The following is a 20,850-nucleotide window of genomic DNA, read 5'->3' as shown; positions in this document are numbered from 1 at the left end:
GGAGGCTGGTACAATTACAACATTTAAAGGATATCAGGATGGGTATATGAATAGGAAGGGTTTAGAGAACAAGGGCCAAGTGCTGGAAAACGGGACTAGATTAATTTAGGCTATCTTGTCATGGACAAGTTGGAGCAAAGGGTCTGTTTCCATGCTGTACATTTCTGTGACTCAATGACTGTAAACACCTCTTGGTTGGTTACAACAATGTTTTAAATTTCGACCTTAGCATGCAGCTATCACACTTCAGCTAAAACACAGTTAACCAGATCAAAATAAAGGAGCTGATTCGAATATTGTTTGAGTGAAAACATGAATTTTATTACCTACTAACCTGAAAAACATATAATAAACATGACATCAAACAAGCATGTTTAAAGCTGAGAGAGTTCTTGAGTTGTTAGAATGGCCTGATTTGCAAATGTTTAGCTATTATGCTGTATCCACAGTCGTGGGCAGATTTGTAGATCTTGAATTCTCAGAAAACTTCTGGTATTCCTCCAAGTTGCTTTTCTCACCAGCTGCTGGTGAGGTTGAGAGACTGGCTGGAGTGTCTCCAGATGCTGCTTATAAATCCACATTTTCTTGTTTGAATTTGTTGTCCAATGATTTAGAGACACCAGTGTTGGACTGGGGTATACAAAGTTAAAAATCACACAACACCAGGTACAGTCCAACAGGTTTATCTGGAAGCACTAGGTTTCCAAAGCTAATGCTTCCAAATAAACCCGCTGGACTATAACCTGGTATTGTGTGATTTTTAACTTTGTAGTCCCAAGCAGCTGTTGATATAGGTCCAGTTGTATATCACTGAGCCTGTTCATTGCTTTGCCAAGCTGGCTAACTGGCAGGCAACCCTTTCAACTCCCAAAATGTGAAATTATCAAACACATGTGAATGAGACATAAGATAAATTTCTTAAACTGCATCAGTTGTCTGGTTTCACACAATTTCAGTGCAGCCAGGTTTTGTATATCTCACACTGGTTTCACAAAGCTTTACTCAATCTGTGATTAGGTGATCATAGCAGCCATTTTTGGTCAGTAATATCCTTTTCAAAAATCACTTTAAATCATGAAAGTTTTAGCTATTAAAATCAGATGATCAAAGTTGAATAATCATAGTCTATTTTGACTGCAATCATAACAAACTCACAAGCACCAAAAGTGATTTGTCTAATTTCCTCTGACAAACAATCACTAGTAGCAATTCAGGAAAATAATTGTTGAAGGAACAGTTCAGATTGTGATTGATTTTTTTTCTCGATGAAAGGAAACAGTGTTTAAATAAAAATGGAAGGCCAGGTACAATCAAGTATTGAGACTAAACATTTAAAAATTAAAATGTTATTATTTTATCTCTAAGATGCAGCAAAACTGCACAAACAGCTTTTTTGAGGAATTAACCACTATATTTTGCAACAGGGTTCTGAATATAAAGAGATAATTGGAAGATGCTGTGGTGAATGTGTCCAAACTAGATGTGTGATACACCGAGGAGATCAATCTGTTCAACTATTACTGGTTTGTATAATTAAATTACTTGAAATACTATTACTTGATTCTCTGATGTTTTGTGTCAGTGAATCAGTAATTATTAATTGTTGGTCTGAATGTGATAAATTGAAGTACATGGTCACTTTCTTACCTAACTTCATCAACATCCCTGTAATTACTTCTCTTTCCCACAAGCAGAAGCCAATGTATCGACACATTGGTGTGCACAGAATCTCCTAGCAGCTGCATGACTGCACAACTTAGAAGGAACAGCTTATATCTCAAAGCCTTGGTCTGCTTTCTCTCTGCTGCCTCATTAGTCACTATATGCTTTTTTTTTAGTCCATCACTTTTCTTTCCCATTAGTTACTTTTCCTATGCTTATGTCTTATTCTGCTTTTCTTTCAGGTTGGAAAAAGATCCACCAAAGCATGGGTTGGAAGTCAGTAGGAAAATGTGTCCTTCAGTGGTTTTTATCAAATTGCTTCCCCCTACTACTTCATCGCTTTACTTCACATACATTTCTTTACCCTACTTTTCTCTCAACATCTGGTCCTTTTCTTACGTCTTGCTCTTAATCAATCCACTGTTAACCTTCCATCAGCTCTATGCAGGTCTCTACAGTATCACTCAAGGCTTTATTTCTTTCCAAAATTCATTTGCTTAAAAATAAACCAAATTAGAATGAAGAGATCCATCTACCTTTCTCTCTATTTCGGTTTTCCTGAATATCTGAAAAATGATAAAATTAGAATATTTGTCCTTATTTTAAAGCAAATATTGCGCTTTTCCCATAATAATGGAAAGATGGTTAGCCTTTCACTGCTTTATATATGAATAGGTATTGAATTAGATCATAGAAAGTCACTATTTCAACTTGCCATTTGATCGTGCAAGTCTGGATATTGTTCAAGTTTTGTTGAATTGAAGATGGACTGTTTCAGTATGTAAAGACTCACAAATAGTGCTGTCATCAGTGAACATCCATACTTCTGACCTTATGATGGATGGAAGATGCTGAAGTTGGTTGCATATGATTTTATAAACCACTATAAGGTCAGCCCTTAGCCTCTGACACTCCAGGGAAAATAGCCCTAGACTAATCAGCCTCTCCCCATGCCTCAAACTCTTGAACCCTGGCAATATTCTTATAATTTTTTTCTGAACACTTTCAAGTTTCACAACATCCTTTCTATAGCAGGGAGATCAGAACTGTACATGGTATTGCAAAAGTGGCCTAACCAATGTCCTGTACAGCCACAACATGACCTCCCAACCATACTCAATGCATTCACCAATAAAGGCAAGCATACCAAATGCATTCTTATCTACCCTGTCTAACTGCAACTCTACTTTCAAGGAACTATGAACTTGTACTCCAAGGTATCTTTATTCCGCAATATTCGGCAGGACCATATCATGAAGCACATAAGTTCTGCCCTGATTCGGCTTTCCAAAGACAGCACCTCACATTTATCTAAATTAAACTCCATCTGCCACTCCTCAGCCCATGTGCCCATGTGATCAAAATCCCCTTGTACTCTGAGGTAAGTTATGTCCAAAATGTCAACTCTGCAGCTCCTCAGATGCTGCCTGAACTGCTGTACTTTTCCAGCGCCACACTTTTTGACTCTGATCTCTAGCAACTGTCATCCTCACATTCTACTAACCTTCTTGGCTGTCCACTACACCACCGATTTTAGTGCCATCTGCAAACTTACCAACCATACCAGATGGAGAGGAATTTGTTAAGCGCGTACAAGAAAATTTTCTGATTTAGTATGTGGATGTACCTATGAGAAAAGCTGCAAAATTTGACTTAGCCTTAGGAAATAAGGTAGGGTATGTGACTGAGGTGTCAGTGCGGGAGCACTTTGGGGCTAGAGACTATAATTCTATTAGTTTTAAAATAGTGATGGAAAAGGATAGACCAGATCTAAAAGTTGAAGTTCTAAATTGGAGGAAGGTCAATTTTGACAGAACTTTCAAAAGTTGATTGGTGGCAGATGTTTGCAGGTAAAGGGACAGGTGGAAAATGGGATGCCTTAAAATTGAAATAACAAGAGTACAGAGACAGTATATTCCTGTTAGGGTGAAAACTAAGGCTGGTAGGTGTAGGGAATGCTGGATGACTCGAGAAATTGAGGTTTTGGTTAAAAAGAAGGAAGCATATGTCAGGTGTAGTAAGCAGAGATTGAGTGAATCCTTAGAGTATAAAGCCAGTAAGAGTATATTTGAGAGGAAAATCAGGAGGGCAAAAAGGGGACATGAGATAGCTTTGGAAAATCAGGTTAAGGAGAATCCAAGGAGATTTTATAAATATATTAAGGACAAAAGGGTAACTAGGGAGAGAATAGCACCCCTCAAAGGTCAGCAAGGCAGCCTATGTGTGGAACCACAGGAGATGGGGAGATACTAAATGAGTATTTTGCACCAGTATTTACCGTGGAGAAGGACATGGAAGATAAAGAATCAATGGTGACATCTTCAAAAATGTCCATATTACGGAGGAGGAGGTGCTGGATGTCTTAAAACGCATAAAAATGAATAAATCCCCAGGACCTGATCAGGTGTACCCTATAACTCTGTGAGACGCTAGGGAAGTAATTGCTGAAACAGTTATATCATTGATAGTTACAGATGAGGTGCCGGAAGACTGAAGGTTGGCTAATGTGGTGCCACTATTTACAAAAGGTGGTAAGGACAAGCCAGGGAACTATAGACCAGTGAACCTGATGTCAGTGGTGGGCAAGTTGTAGGAGGGAATCCTGAGACTGGATTTACATGCATTTGGAAAGGCAAGGACTGATTAGGGATAGTGCACTTGGCTTTGTGAGTGGAAAATCATGCCTCACAAACCTGATTGAGTTTTTTAAAGAAGTAACAGGAGAGGATTGATGTCTTTGGACAGATCCTCATAAAAGTCAGATCCAGTGGTGTACCTGACCTATATGGACTTCACTAAGGTGTTTGACAAGGTTCCTCATGATAGACTGGTTAGCAAGGTTAGGTCTCATGGAATACAGGGAGAAATAGCCACTTGGATGCAGAACTGGAACTGGCTTGAAGGTAAAGACAGAGGGTGGTGGTAGAGGGTTGCTTTTCAGACTGCATGTCTGTGACCACTACCAGGGTGCAGTGGTCGTGGTACAGGTACTTTAGGTAGGACAGAAGTGCTGGGAAAAGGGGAGAGGGAGTTAGATTTTTGATTAAGATGAGTATCACAGCAGTATTCAGAGATGAAATAACTGAAGAATCAAACAGTGAGGCTTTGTGGGTGGAGCTAAGAAATAAGAAGGGGATGGTGATGTTATTGGGGTTGTATTGTAGGTCCCCAAATAGTTAACAGGTATTACAGGAATAAATATGCAGGGGGACTGGGGAGACTTGCAGGAGTAGTAGGTTTGTCATAGTAAAGGATTTTAATTTTCCTAACATAGTCTAAGATTGCCATAGCATTAGGGACTTAGATGGGGTGGAATTTGTTGAGTGTATTCAGGAAACTTTCCTCAACCAGTGTATAGAGGGTCCTACTCAGGAAGGGCAAAACACGACCTACCCTTGGGAAATAGGGCAGGGCTGGTGACAGTGGGGGAGCACTTTGGGACCAGTGACCATAGTTCCACTAATTTTAAAATTGTTATGGACAGGGACCAAACTGGTCCACAAGCTCAAGTTCTAAGGTGGGGCAAAAGTAAATTTTGATGGAATTAGTCAGGAGCTTTCAGAGCTTGATTGGAGTACTTTGTTTGCAGGGAAGGGGACCTCCAGCAAGTGGGAGGCCTTTAAAAGTGAGATAGCTAGATATCAAGGTCTATATGTTCCTGTGTGGATGAAAGATAAGGTTGACAGGAATAGGGAACTCTGGATGTCAAGAGACTTTGAGGCTTTGACCAGAAAAAAGGAGGCATGGCTCAGGTCAAGATAGCTGGGATCAAAGGAATTCCTGGAGTGATATAGGAGATACAGGAGAGAAATCAGTTAATGTTTCGGATCCAGTAACTCTTTTCAGAACTGAGGAAGTTTTCCACAAGTGCTAACAGACCTGCTGAGCTTTTCCAGCAATTTCTATCTTCGTTTAGGATCGATTCTGGGTCCTCTTTCGTTTGTCATTTAGGTTAACGATTTGGATGAGAATCTAGTAGGGATCGGTTCCACAGGAATCAGACAAAAACTGAAAGAACTGCAGGTGCTGTAAGTCAGAAACAAAAATAGAAATTGCTAGTCTGGCAGCACCTATGGAGAACTTCTTCAGTTCTGAGAAGAGTCACTGGACCCGAAACGTTAACTCTGATTTCTCTCCATAGATGCTACCAGAGCTGCTGAGCTTTTCCAGCAATTTCTGTTTTTGTTTCTGATTATAGCATCCACAGTTCTTTCAGCTTTTGTCCAGAACCGATTCCTGTGGAACACCGCTGGTGACAGGCCTCCTGTCCAAAAAACAACCCTCTACCATCACTATCTGTCTCTGCTATTAAGCCAATTATGTATTCAATTGGCAACCTCTACAGGTTGCATGTTATGGCTCTTAGCTTCATTTCTTAGTGCTTAGTCATTTTGTGCTGACTTAAAGGCTGCCAAATTGTGGGTGACACAGCTTTTTAGCTAGAGAGCAGGAATGCTGGATACTGCATGCAATAATGAATTAGTGAGTTTTGTGTGCAGAGTTTAATTGAGTATGAGGAAACAGAGAGAAGATGGGGTGGACTTATCTTTGTGCAGCAAAGTAGAATACTGGCCTTTTTCCTGCACTGCTGTGGATTCTTTCTAGCTCTGAAAACAGCGCTGACCTGGACTATTATCAGTTTTCACATGTTTGGTGCCTTGACCTCTTTCTGGTGATCCTCGAGCCAGTGAATGGCCATCCTCATGACCACTCCATTCACCAGCACCCTCAGGTCCCTATCTCGAAAGCAAAAGTGCCAGCTTTCATTTCTGAGACATTTCAGAATGGTGTCATGAACCTGTATGCCAGAAGATCAGGCAGTCGTGAGAATCTTGCCTTTGCTTTTCCACTATTACTCGAGAAGGAAGCCAAAGAGGCTGATTGCATAATTAATGAGGATGGGAATGGAAGACAGCATCAGAAAAACTATGATGAGTCATCACAGGACACCCACCATGAAACTCCTTGAAAATAACACCTCGTTGTGAAGAAGGGTCACTGGGCTTGAAATGTTAACTTTGCTTTCTCTCCAGATGCTGCCAGACACCCTGAATTTCTCCAGCAATTTCTGGTTTTGCTTAGATTTCTAGCATACGCAGTTCCTTATTCAATTGTTTGTCTTCTTGAAAGTTGTAATAATTTTAAATGAAGACACACATGGTTTTCTCTCATCCCTATATTTTAGGGTTAGAGGAAGTTAAAAAAAGCAGATGAGCCATATTCTAATACAATGACGAAAGAAATTTGAGTAACTGAAAAGCCTACTCCTCAGTCATATCTTTTAAAAATATACACTATTAGTTTGAAGTGATTTTAACAAAGGCTGCCAGAAAGGAATTGCTGAAAACTAAAATAAAAAAAACTGATATATCAGACTGAATGATGTATTCTCAGGAATTATGTACACTAAATGTGCTCAGTTCATCTTTCAAGAGTCAGCACTCTGCACTAAAATACCCTCAAGTCCAAGATTAGATTTTTGGATGAAGCAATGTCTTAAAGTAAAATCACTATTGAATAGTTTAAAACTTTACGAGACATCATTTGTTATCCTTTTTTTAGGTTTGATTGTTTATTTTGATTCAGTCCTTGGTTTTGTACATTACAAATGTCAGTTGCTGTGAAAAAATGGTCATGAAAATATTCAAACAGTTTGACTGATTTCTGGAAATTTAGAACATAGAGCATAAAACAATAGCACAGTACAGCACTGCACAGGCCCTAACATCTCCCCTATACTTTCCTCCAATCACCTTAAAATTATGACCCCTCATGACATCCATTTCTGCCCTGGGAAAAGGTATTTTACTATCTACTCGATCTATGCATCTCGTTACCTTGTACACCTCTATTAAGTCACCTCTCTTCCTCCTTCTCTCCAGTGTGAAAAGCCCTCGCTCACTCAATCTCTCTTCATAAGACTCCCCTCCAATCCAGGCAGCATTCTGGTAAATCTCCTCTGAACCCTCTCTAAAGTCTCTCTACATCCTTTCTCTAGTGTTCACAGGCAGATTGCAATAATACAATGATATGCTATCACTTTGAAATAATAGTTGCCTTTTGTCACATGACACATTTAACATTGACAACAGCTATTACAATATTATCCTAAGGTGTAACAGGTAGTGCCTATTCTCAATGAAACAAATTTCACATTTATAATTTAATATATAATAACATAATGCAACTTTTTGGATTCACTATCACCTTTTGTCATACCATTCTAGCCTGGCCAAACATGGCCATCACCTTATAACAACTGTACAGTTTATGGATGCCTACAACTTAATGATAGCTTAATATCGACTAGTTCCAAGCTGGTTTGTCCTGATTTTCACCCAGAAGACTGTGAACCAGTGAGTATGCACAAGTTTCAAGAAATTATTTAATGAAATTCCAATTGTTTAAAATTCAATCAATCAAACATATAACTGAATTAAAATTATTTTTATGTTGCCTTTCAATATTAGTACCCAGCAATTCAAATAGAATAAGGAAATAAAGCCTTCGCTGATTTAGCATATAGAAATTCTAACTGAAACAGATTTGACTTGGTGCAAGTCATGCAGCAAGGACCAGCAACTCTCCTCTGCTGTTACTTGCATCTTCATCACACTGGGAACAAAGATTAAAAATTAAAAGTGTTACATGCAGATCTCAAAAAGATGAACAAGTAAATTATTATTAATTCAAAATCATGCAACTGACAAATATTAATTTGAATCATAAATAAAATCCCATGTCAGCATGTTATTAGTTCTTGCTTTCATATAAACTATATGATTCAATATAACATTATCTTTAACAGTTTGAAATTTTACAAATAAAACGTTGATGTTTCAGGGCACAATTACTATGACTGAAGATGGCTGTTGTCAAACATGTAAGTTTGAAAACGTATGATATTATTATGAATAAAGTCTAAAAATGAGTTTGTTCTCTTTTAAACAACTAAGTACAGAAAAGTCCTCTGGTAAGACATCTGGCTTTTTGATAAATAGTATAAAAGTCTTTGTGCATATTTGACTGTGATAAATGTGAAATCTGCACTTAATATTTTAACTCATTTTCAGCCATTGATTACATTGATTAATGTAAAACAACTGTGTTTCTTACAATTAAGACTTCATGTTTATTGTCTAGTCTTTAGGTAAACCTTAAGAAAAAGTGAGGACTGCAGATACTGGAGCTCAGAGTTGAGAGCATAGTGCTGAAAAAGCACAGCAGGTCAGGCAGCATCCAAGGAGCAGGAGAATCGATGTTTCGGGCATAGCCCTTCATCAGGAATATGATTTGAACCCTTTTCTGATATTATGGCTAAGAATCTTGTGAACTTAGAAACACTATATTAAAAAAGGCTGCAAGGACCAAATTAAGGATAAAGGGCTAACTGGGGAGAGAATACGGCCCCTTAAAGATCAGCAAGGCCACCTATGTGTGGAACCAAAAGAGTTAAGACACATATTAAACTAGTATTTTACATCAGTGTTTACTGTGGAGAAGGATATGGAAGACAGAGAACATGGGGAAATAAATAACAGAGAAGGTGGTGTGGGATGTCTTAAAACACATTAAAGGTAGATAAATCACCAGGACTGATCAGGTGAATCCTAGAACTTGGTGCGAAGCTACAGAAGTGATTACTGGGCCCTTTGCTGAGATACTTGCATCATTGATAGCCATAGATGAGGTGCCGGGAGACTGATGGTTGGCTAACATAGTGCCACTATTTTAAAAATGTGGTAAGGAAAAGCCACCTGATTAGGGATAGTCACCATGGCTTTGTGCTTGGGAAATCGTGTCTCACTAACATGATTGAGTTTTTTGAAGAAATAACGATGACAATTGATGAGGGCAGAGCGGTGGGCATGATCTGTATGGAAATCAGTAAGGCGTTCAACAAGGTTTCTCATGGTAGACTGGTTAGTAAGGTTAAATCACACAGAATCCAGGGAGAACAAGCTATTTGGATATAGAACTGGCTTGAAAGTTAAAGCAAAGGGTGGTGGTAGAGGGTTGCTTTTCAGACTGGAGGCCTGTGACCAGCAATGTGCCACAAGGATCAGTGATGCATCCATTGCTTTTTGTCATTTATATAAATGATTTGGATGTGAACATAGGAGGTATGGTTAATAACTTTGTAGATGACACCAAAATTGGAGTGTAGTGGGCAGCCAAGAAGGTTCCTCCAAGACAGGTAAGAAGGGGTAAGATTAAGGAACCTTGGATGACGAGAACAGAGGAGCCTCTCGCTAAAAGGAAGAAGGCAGCTTACGTAAGGTGTAGGAAGCAAGGATCTAGCACAGCTTTAGAGGATTACAGGCTTGCTAGAAAGGAGCTCAGAAATGAACTGAGGAGAGCCAAGAGGGAGCACAAAAAAGCCTTGGCAAATAGGATTAGGGAGAATCCAAAGGCATTCTACTCATATGTGAGGAATAAGAGAATGATCAGGGAGAAGTTAGGGACAATCAGGGATAGCATAGGGAACTTGTGCGTGAAGTCTGAGCAGATAGGGGAAGCCCTGAATGAGTATTTTGCTTCAGTTTTCTCTCAGGAAATGGACCTTGTTGTGAATGAGAACTTTGAGGAGCTGGCATACAGGCTTGACCAGATCAAGATCGATGAAGTTGATGTGCTAGAAATTTTGGAAAACATTAAGATTGATAAGTCCACAGGGCCACACCAGATTTATCCTAGGCTACTCCGGGAAATAGGAAAGGAGATTGCTAAGCCACTGGCGAAGATCTTCAGTACTAGATTATTTACAGTGTGAAAACAGGTCCTTCAGCCCAACAAGTCCACATCAACCCGCTGAAGCACACCCACCCAGACCCATTCCCCTACATCTAACACTACAGGCAATTTAGCATGGCCAATTCACCTAAAATGCACATTTTTGGACTGTGGGAGGAAACCAGAGCACCCAGAGGAAACCCACGCAGACATTGGGAGAATGTGCAAACTCCAACACAGACAGTCGCCTGAGGCGGGAATTGAACCCGGGTCTTTGGCGCTGCGAGGCAGCAGTGCTAACCACTGTGCCACCATGCCGCCCACTTTGCCTCCTCACTCTCCATGCGATTCGTACCAGAGGATTGGAAGGAGGCGAATGTTGTTCCTCTTTTCAAGAAGGGAAATAGGGAAATCTCTGGCAATTACAGAACAGTCAGTCTTGCGTCTCTCGTCAGCAAGGTTTTGGAAAGAATTCTGAGGGGTAGGATCTATGACTATTTGGCAAAGCATAGTGTGATTAAACGCAGTCAGCATGGCTTTGTGAGGGGCAGGGCATGCCTCACAATCTTATTGAGTTCTTCAAGGAGGTGACAAGACAGGTCGATGAAGGTTGATCAGTGGATTATGGTGTATATGGACTTCAGCAAGGCATTTGATAAGGTTTCCCATGGTAGGCTTATTCATAAAGTCAGGAAGTATGGGATACAGGGAGATTTGGCTATCTGGATTCAGAATTGGTTGGCTGACAGAAGGCAGAGAGTGGTTGTAGATGGAAAGTATTCTGCCTGGATATCAGTGGTGAGTGGTGTCCCACAGGGCTCTGTTCTCTGGCCTCTGCTCTTCATAGTTTTTATAAATGACTTGGATAAGGAGAATATGGGGTGGGTTAGTAAATTTGCAGATGACACAAAGGTTGGAGTTGTCGTCGATTGTATAGAGGGCTATTGCAGGCTGCAGCATGACATAGGATACAGAGCTGGGCTGAGATAAATGTGAAGTGATACATTTTGGAAGGTTGAAATCAAATGCTGAATATAGGATTAAAGACAGATTTCTTGGTAGTGTGGAGGAACAGAGGGATCTGGGTTTGCAATTACATAGATCCCTCAAAGTTGCCACCCAAGTGGATAGGGTTGTTAAGAAAGCATATAGTGTTTTGGCTTTCATTAATTGGGGGATCGAGTTTAAGAGCCACAAGGTTTTGCTACAGCTCTACAAGTCTCTGGTGAGACCACACTTGAAATATTGTGTTCAGTTCTGGTCGCCCTACTAGAGGAAAGATACGGAGGCTTTGGAGAGGGTGCAAAGAGGGTTTACCAGGATGCTGCCTAGACTAGAGGGCTTGCCTTATGAAGAAAGGTTAAAAAGCTCGGACTTCTCTCTCTGGAGAGAAGGAGTAAGAGAGGAGACCTGATCGAGGCATATAAGATAATGAGAGGAATAGATAGAGTCAATAGCCAGAGACTCTTCCCCAGGGCAGGATTGACGAGTATGAGGGGTCATAGTTGTAAGATATTAGGGGAAAGGTTTAGAGGAGACGTCAGAGGTAGGATCTTTATGCAGAGAGTTGTGAATGCATGGAATGCGTTGCCAGCGGTAGTGGTGGAAGCAGAGTTATTGGGGACATTTAAATGACTGCTGGACAGGCACATGGACAGCGTGAATTGAGGGGTGCATAGGTTAAGTTATTATATTTTACATTAGGATTAAACCTAGGCACAACATGGCCAAAGGGCCTGTTCTGTTCTGTACTTTTCTATGTTTTATGTTACCTCGGAGTATAATGGGATCTTGATCAGATGGGTCAATGGGCCGAAGAATGGCAAATGGAGTTTACTTTAGATAAATGTGAGGTGCTTCATTTTGGAAAGGTAAATTATAGCAGGACATGAACACTTTGTGGTAAGGTCCTGGGGAGTGTTGCTGAACCTTAGAGACCTTAGAGTGCAGGTTCACAGTTCCTTGAAGGTGGAGGTGCAAGTAGGTGGATAGTGAAGAAGGCATTGGTATGTGTGCCTTTATGGTCAGTGCATTGAATAAAGGAGTTGGGAGGTCATGTTGCAGCTATGCAGGTCATTGGTTAGGCCACTATTGGAATACTGTGTGCAATTTTAGTCTCCTTGCCATAGGAAGGATGTTGTGAAACTTGAAAAAGTTCAGAAAAGATTTACAAGAATGTTGCCAGGGCTGCATGGTATGAGATATCAGCAGAAGCTGAATACATTGGGGCTATTTTCCCTGGAGCATCGGAGGCTGAGGGGTGACCTTATAGAGGTTTATAAAATCATGAGGGGCAGAAATAGGATAAATGGGGTAAAATAGGGGTGGGGAATACAAAATCACAGGGTATAGGTTTAAGGTGAGAGGGGAAAGATTGAAAAGGGATGTAAGGGGCAACCTTTCCATGCAGAAGGTGGTGCACGTATAGAATGAGGTGCCAGAGGAAGTGGTGGAGGTGGTACAATTTCAACATTTAAAAGGCATCTGGAGGGGTATATAAATAGGAAGGGGTTAGAGCAATATGAGCCAAATGCTGGCAACTAGGATTAAATTTATTTAGGATATCTTGTCGACGTGGAAGAGTTGGACCGAAGGGTCTGTTTCCGTGCTGTATATCTCTTTGATGTGACTCCAAGCATCCTGTCTGGAAAGTTATCTTGGGTAATTCCAGCTTCATAGCAAGACTGGTCAGTTTGAACTATTTTGTGCAGTCAGGCCTCTTTGTAAGTGAAGATGGTTCACAGCATCTTGGATTCGTTGATTGATTGATTGAATTCTCCTCACTTACCTGGATAAGTGCAGCTCCTACAACATTCAAAAAGTTTGATACCATCCAAAACAAAGCAAAACACCTGACTGGCCACCCATTTCCCACCTTTAAGATTCACTTACTTCACCACTGACACAAAGTGGCAGCAATGTGTATCATCTACAAACTGTTCGGTATTAACTCATCATGAGTTCTTGAGAAGATTTGTAGTTCAGGTTGTGGATGTAGTCGTGGATGCATTCACCGAGCCAGTGTATTTTTTCTGCAAATATTTCATTGCTTCGCTAGGCGACATCATCAGTGCCTCTTTGATAAGGTCTGGTATTTAGCAGTCTCTGTTTGTTGGTACTTCCAGTTGTGTATCTGAGTGGTTTGTACACAGGGTCCAGTTCAGTGTGTCGATTGATTGAGTTCCATTTGGAGTGCCAGGCTTCAAGGAACTCTCTGGCTGTTTCTGTTTTGCTTGTGCTAGGATGGTTACATCGTCCCAGTTGAATTTGTGTCCTTTATTGTCTGTGTCGTTGGAAATGAGAGGACAAACCCAAAGAAGAAAGCATGGCACGATCAGACACGATAGTGACCATACCACACATCAAAGACATATCAAAGATAACTACCTGACTACTCAGACCCCTGGGAATTTTAGTGGCCCAAAAACCTTCCACCAGTTCCTCATAAAGGTTAAAGACCTGACACCCACATCCAACAGGATGAATGTTATCTACAAGATACCCTGCCAAGACTGTGAAAGACACAAGACAAACAGGAAGAAACTGGGCATGCGAATGTATGAATATCAGCATGCCACCACCAGTCACAAACAGCACTCTCTCATTTCCAACCACACCGACAACGGAGGACACAAATTCAACTGGGACGATGTAACCATCCTAGCACAGGCAAAATACAGACATGCCAGAAAATTCCTTGAATCCTGGCACTCCAACCGTAACTCAATCAATTGACACACTGAACTGGACCCCATATACAAACCACCCAGATACAGAACTGGAAGTACCCACAAACAGAGACATATAAATACCAGGAAGGGCAAACCACCAACACCTTATCAAAGATGCACTGATGATGTTACATAGCAAGGCGATGAAATATTTTCAGAAAAACACACCAGTTCAGCAAACAAATCCACAACTTCATCATCATGAGTCCTTCAACAGTGTCCTCTAAATTCACAGCTCTACTCTTAGAAGGATAAAAGAAGCAAATGCAGGGAAACATCACCACCTGCAAGTTCCCCTTCAAAGCCACTCACCATCCTGACTTAGAAATATATAATTGTTTTTTCAGTATCATTGGGTCAAAATCCTAAAACTCATTTCCTAACAGCACAAGAGTGTATCAACATCTGTAGGATGGCAGTAGTCCAAGAAGACATCTCACTATATCCTTCTCCAATATAATTAGTGATGGCAATAAAGGAAACCTTCACGATGGATGCACACATTCTATGAACAAAAAAAAATGCAAACATGACATGGCATGGCAGATCGAATGGCCACTTGTGCTGTTACAATTTTCAGCTTCTATGTACATCCTGCAGTGAGTTTGGGGTTTGGAGCATCTTAAATCCCAGGAGTCATGTTCAGATTGCACTATTGTCTTCCACTCAAATCTAGTGAGAGTGATTTTTTTGAGGCTGGCAGCAAAAGAAATCGGGTCAGTACTTCCAAGGATACCGGACATTAAAGGAAATGGACCCAACTTGAAATTGGTACTAGAAAAGAGATTTAGGGGATGATCCTAACCTGGGGATGAGTGGCAAGACTGAGGCTGGGAAGAATGAGATCTCCTGGCAGAACAGGCCTGGTTGAGAGGAACTCCACTTCAAGGTATTATGAAAATGTTTTATGAAGATATTTAGTATATAATTTGAAAGATTGTGGAAAAATTAATTTCTTTCAAGTCTTGTGGCTATCCTGGATTATAGAGTTATACAGTACGGATTGGTTTCAAAGGTTTGAATGTTTATTGTGGGCACTGGAGATTTTTTTCACAAGACTTCCGAGAAATCAAATGACAGGTGATATCTACTTGCTTTACTATAAACTCTGCTAGTGCTGAATTTGAACTTGGACTGGCTTGGAGAGGTTCTTCGTTTATGTAAGTGTGTTAAAAGAAAGTCTGTCATGAGCAAGCTGAGTTAAAGGAAATCTTGCAAGTTACAAGCTGCCCAGCTAATTACCTCAATTTCTAAAATAAAACCTCATACATGCTACCCCTGAATAATTCAGATCCAAAAATGAAATCTGGCTTGACAGATTATATTTTGTTTTTTTTTCAATCTTTAACTGAAACATGAACACATAAGGCTGCAGATTTAGTTCTAATAATAAAATAGAGGTTTATTGCACAACAGAAATGAACTCTATGCAAAATTAAATCAACCCTATGTAAATACACCACATTTTGTAAATTTTCAAAACACATGACAATGCAAAATCTCATCTATCCCCAACAACATCACAATACAGCTATACAAAAGTCTAGTCAAATTCCTTTCCAATCAAATCTATAGATTTGACTTAACTGCTTCTTCTCAGTTCTAATCCCTTAACCATTCACATTAGACTTACTCATTGATTTAATAATCTGCATAATTTCAACGAAATACTCCTAGTGTGGAAGCTTCACAAACCATACCCTTATACTAGGATTACCTACTGAATAATCTCCTTTCTCAGAGAGACTGTACTTGTTTCTGATCCCAATCAAGTATTCTTCGAACTGTCCAAAAGCTTTTAATCTAAATAAAAAAAAACTTGGTCATCGCATTTTCTGCTAAAAGAATGACTTAATATTTTCTCCCTCTATGGTCCTAAACTCCCTCAGTATAAACAAACCTACATTAACATTCCAGGAAAAACAGACTGCTTTAAAATCATCGTTTTACAAAGACTGACCTAATTGATGTCAAACCCCTTCACAAAATAAGACCAACACCCATATGTCAATTTTTTGAAATCCAAAATCTGAAATATGATGTTTATATATCATTCACTTTTCATTAAACAGCCTGAGTTGTAATCCATTTTAGAAACAACAGTAGGGGTAAAATGGGGGATGGGGTCCTGTAGCCAGAATATAAGCATTATACCACAGTGTCATTGCTTGGGCCTGCAATTCATGATATATATCAACAAATTAGCTGAGGGGATTAATTGTAATGAGCCCAATTTTCCGAGGAGAAAAGGACAATTCTGGAGAAATTTAGCAGGTATGGCTGCATCCATGGACAGAGAAATAGATTTAACAGACTTTTAAAGGAGAGTCATAATAGATTCAAAATATTAACTCTGTTTCTCTTCACAGATATTGCTAGACCTGATGAGTTTCTCCTGCATTCTCCGTGTTTGCCACAGATTTGTAGCATCCACAGTATTTTGTTTTTATTTAAGGTTTTTCCATGTAGTCCAGCCCTGCTTTCTTTTGAAAGAAGGGGCCTTTTCATTTATGAGAGGAGATTTCACTCAGAAATGCGAACCAAACTTCTATTCTGACAGCTCTTTCATAGCTTAGACCTATCAAAGAAAGGCAGATTACACCCCCTTTTCACAGCAGTCAGCTGCCATATTTTGAAAGTTAAAGGGCCTAGCAGCAACTTTGACAGCTGCTGTCAAAGGGTAAGTACACAAGGTAACTGTGACGTTAGGATGCTGAGAGGGTAAGATGTCAGCTGGGGAAAGGGTAGGACATCCAGTGGGTAGGGACCTGGGTGACTGTTAAGTAGAGTCCTACGTGCATAGCAACATGGAAACAAGAATAGACCATTCTGCTCTTTGAGCCTGTTCTGCCATTCAGTGAGATCATGACTGATATGTGGCCTGACTCCAGACACCTGCCTTTGGTCCGTATCTCATAATACCTTTGCATAACAAATATTTGTGGGCGGCACCGTGGCACAGTGGTTAACACTGCTGCCTCACAGCGCCAGAGACCCGGGTTCAATTCCCGCCTCAAGCGACTGACTGTGTGGAGTTTGCACGTCCTCCCCGTGTCTGCGTGGGTTTCCTCCGGGTGCTCCGGTTTCCTCCCACAGTCCAAAGATGTGCAGGTCAGGTGAATTGGCCATGCTAAATTGCCCGTAGTGTTAGGTAAGGGGTAGATGTAGGGGTATGGATGGGTTGGTGTGGACTTGTTGGGCTGAAGGGCCTTTTTCCACACTGTAAGTAATCTAATTTATCTATCTCAGATTTAAATTAACAACTGATTCAGCATCATTTTCAATTTATGGAAGAGAATTCCAAAACTTGACCACACTTTGGGAGTAGAAGTGTTTTCTAAATCTCTCTTGAATGGTCTAGGCTTGATTCTCAGACTAAGCTCCCTAATTCTAGAATCTCCAACCAGTGGAAATAATTTACCATTATCTACCTTATCTTTGCCTGTTAACATCTTGAAGATTTGAATCACATCACCCCTAAAAATTCTAAATTCCACCGTAAATAGGCCTAATTTGTATGATTTCTCCTCATAACTTAACATTGGGGTATTACTAGAAGAAAGCTTTGTTGCCAGAATCAGCCAGTGAACTTTTATTGGACTGTCTCCAATGCCAGTACACCTTTCCTTAGATAAAGAGAAATTTTTACTGTATACTCCAGCTCTGACTTGATAGTTTTAATAAGACCTTCCTATATTTATACTCCATTCCTTTTCAAATAGAAACCAACATTCCGTCTTCTTTATTACCCACTGAACTGGGATGCTAGCTTTTAGTGATGTATGCACAAGGACTCCCTAATCCCTCCATGCTGCAGCCATTTACAGTCTTTCTCTATTTAAAAATAAGTTCATTAAGAATGTGGGTGCAACGTGGGTAAGATGCCAGGAGGATAGGATGCCAGGTGGGGCTAACATTAAATAGAGTGCCAAGTAATTGATGAAATGTTTAGAGTTGGTTTAGGTCAGTGGGAGGGGTTGTCAGATAAGGGATGAGGGAGAGGACAGAAGTGGTGTCAGGTCCAGGAGGGTTGCCAGGTATCAGGCATGGCATATAGATGATTGTGTCAGGTCCAGCAGAGCGCACATGTGTTTCAAGACTGGAAGGGAAAAAGCAATATTGGGCTTGGCAGCAGAGCCCAGGAGTTCCAACTGGTAGCAAGAGAGTTGGGAGGGTGGTTAAGGGCAGTGAGTGGTGAGTTGGATATAAGTTTAAGCTTTACCAAGGAGTTGGCCTAGGTTTTTAATTCACTAACCCTTCCTGGATAATTGAGTGTAACCAAATGAGAACTCACCAAGTTCTCTGACTTTGATTCTTTCGGAAGGTTCCAGAAGCAGGAGAATCCCATTGGGATCTTCAATTTCCTGGTCAGTTCCCACAGAATCAGTGTCATCTGGATCGCAGGTTCTCAAAGCAGACTCCAATCCATGCTGCTTCAAAAATCATCTGGGCATCCAATTGTCAGGGCCTTTGTTTTTCTCTCAAATGCTGCCAGATCTGCTGAATATTTTAAACATTTCTTGCTTTTATTTTAAGTTTTTAGGTCTGTAGTATTTTGCTTGCATTTTAGTAAAGAGTTCAATTTAATTGGTGAAAATAGTTATAACCTTAATAACATTTTAAATATAAAGTGACAAATATCATAAGTTAGATACTCTCCTCTAGTTTTGGGAAAATAAAATACTATGTCTGTATCTTTAATTATAATTCCCATGATCCTTTTTAGGCTTCAAATCTGCCAGTTATAATAACTGCTGTTGTGCTCATATCATGTTTAAATCATATTCTTTGTTTCTAAACACTCATGTTTATAATTATAATCTAGGCCAAGAAAAACAAAGTTGTAAGCGAATAAAAAAAATGATCCGGATAACCCATGATGGATGCCAATCATCAGACAAAATAGAAATTGCAGAATGTGAAGGGATGTGTGGTACTTACTCTATGTAAGTAACAATTCTTTTACTTACCTCAAAAGATCTTTCTTAAATTACAACATATTAGTCTCATTTTGTTTTGTTCATAGCAACTGAACATCATTGGTAAACTCATGTCTTATATCTGCTGAGACATCGGTGGTGAACCACCATTTTGAACTGTTGTAGTCCATGTCATACAGGTACATCTATGTGATGGTACAGTAGAAGTTCCAGAATTTTAACGCTGACATTGGAGGAACATTGATATAGTTCCAAGTGAGAATGGTGTGTGGCTTAGAGGGGAAGTTGCAAATTATGGGGATCCCACGTGGCTGATACACTTGTTCTTTAAGATGGTAGAGATTTTCGGTTTGAAAGGTGCTGTCAAATAGCCGAGGAAAATTGTTACAGAGCATCTTGAAGTTGGTAAACAGTGTTGTCAGTGCTTTCCAAGATGGAGGCAGTGACTGTTTGAGGTGGTGGAGAGACTGCTGAGCAAATGTGCTGCACAAGTGATTTTTCAGTTGCATTCATCCAGATAAGTGGAAACTATTCCATTGCCCTCATACTTTGTGCCTTGTATATGGTGAACAGGCACTGAAGGAGTCTGTAGATGAATTATTGGCTGTAGAATTTCTAGCTCTTGACCTGCTCTTGTACTCCTATAAACAGTTATAAAAGCCTTAGGAAGTTTGGTGGGTGTGCCCATAAAATGCAGCCAGTAATCTGTCTACTTTTAATTTGCACATGCTTGTCTCTATCACTTTTTACAAGTGGCTAGTGGATTGTGGGCAGCCCAGCCACTAGTAGTTCAATGAGACCCTTAAGTGAGCAATTAATTTCCACTAAAAGGCATCCCTATTTCACCAATGAGACTTAACTGCCAGTTGGGAAATGCCCAGTCCAACCATCTGGTGGGCGTGGGCTGGTGGTGGGCAGTGGAAGGCTTCTTTTCAAACACCATCAGCAGGTCCTTCTAAGTTGTAATGACCTCCATATTTCTCTCTTCCCCTGGCCTTTTCTCCTACTTTCACAATATATGTCTTGTCAAGCCATGTATAGTTTGGAGTCAGGGAGACCAATCTTATCTCCTGGGATTGAACTAATGCAGAATACTTCCTGTGGGCCCCAATCTAGTACAAATGTGTCCCCCTGTCCTTGTGATGTGCCAACAGAAGAGAGTTTCCTCTGATTGGCCAGAAGAGGAATATCTTCTGTTGCTGAGGATCTCTTAATTGGCAGGGACTTTGGTGGCATGTAAAACTGAGCCCATTATTGACATGGTTGACCATTCGGTTCCTGGTCAGTGAGTAATTCCAGGATGTTGATAGTGGAACACTCAGAATTGTAATGCTGTTGAAGACCAGGGAAAGATGGTTAGATTCTCTGTATTTAATTACATTTGTTGCTTGGCACTTGTCACCAAAGATACTTGCCACTTCTCAGTCCAACCCTAAACTTGTCCAGGTCTTACTGAATGCAGAATAGATTGTCTCAGGATCTGAGGAGCTTCAAAGAGGTCTTAAAATTGTGCACTTATAGCAAACACCCCATTTCTGATCTTATAATGGTGGAAGGTCATAAGTGAACAGCAAAAATTGTTGGGTCAAGAATACTACCCTGAGGAACTCCTTCAGAGATGTCCTGAAGCTGAGATGATTGACATTCAACAATCATAACCTTCTTCCTTTGCATTAGGAATTACTCCAACTAATGGAGAATTTTGCCCATTATTCACATTCATTTCAATTTTATTGAAGCCCTTGGATGCCACTTAAATCTGGCCTTGATGTCAAGGTCAGCCA

General features: G+C 40.2%; 1 protein-coding gene across 1 annotated transcript in view; it reads left to right on the top strand.

Moving 5' to 3' along the window:
- LOC140493877 (uncharacterized) overlaps positions 1-20,850 on the top strand; it is a 183,018-nt gene that overhangs the window by 161,205 nt on the left and 963 nt on the right. Inside the window, exons 44-47 of the mRNA XM_072592871.1 lie at positions 1,425-1,523; positions 7,890-8,018; positions 8,506-8,545; positions 18,952-19,072. Of these exons, the coding sequence (XP_072448972.1) occupies positions 1,425-1,523; positions 7,890-8,018; positions 8,506-8,545; positions 18,952-19,072 (389 nt within the window). The remainder of the gene's footprint in view (positions 1-1,424; positions 1,524-7,889; positions 8,019-8,505; positions 8,546-18,951; positions 19,073-20,850) is intronic.

The sequence above is a fragment of the Chiloscyllium punctatum genome, chromosome 22 (assembly GCF_047496795.1).
Source record: "Chiloscyllium punctatum isolate Juve2018m chromosome 22, sChiPun1.3, whole genome shotgun sequence".
Lineage (NCBI taxonomy): Eukaryota > Metazoa > Chordata > Chondrichthyes > Orectolobiformes > Hemiscylliidae > Chiloscyllium > Chiloscyllium punctatum.
Note: the sequence above shows the minus strand (reverse complement) of the source record. Positions and strands in the feature narration are given on the sequence as shown.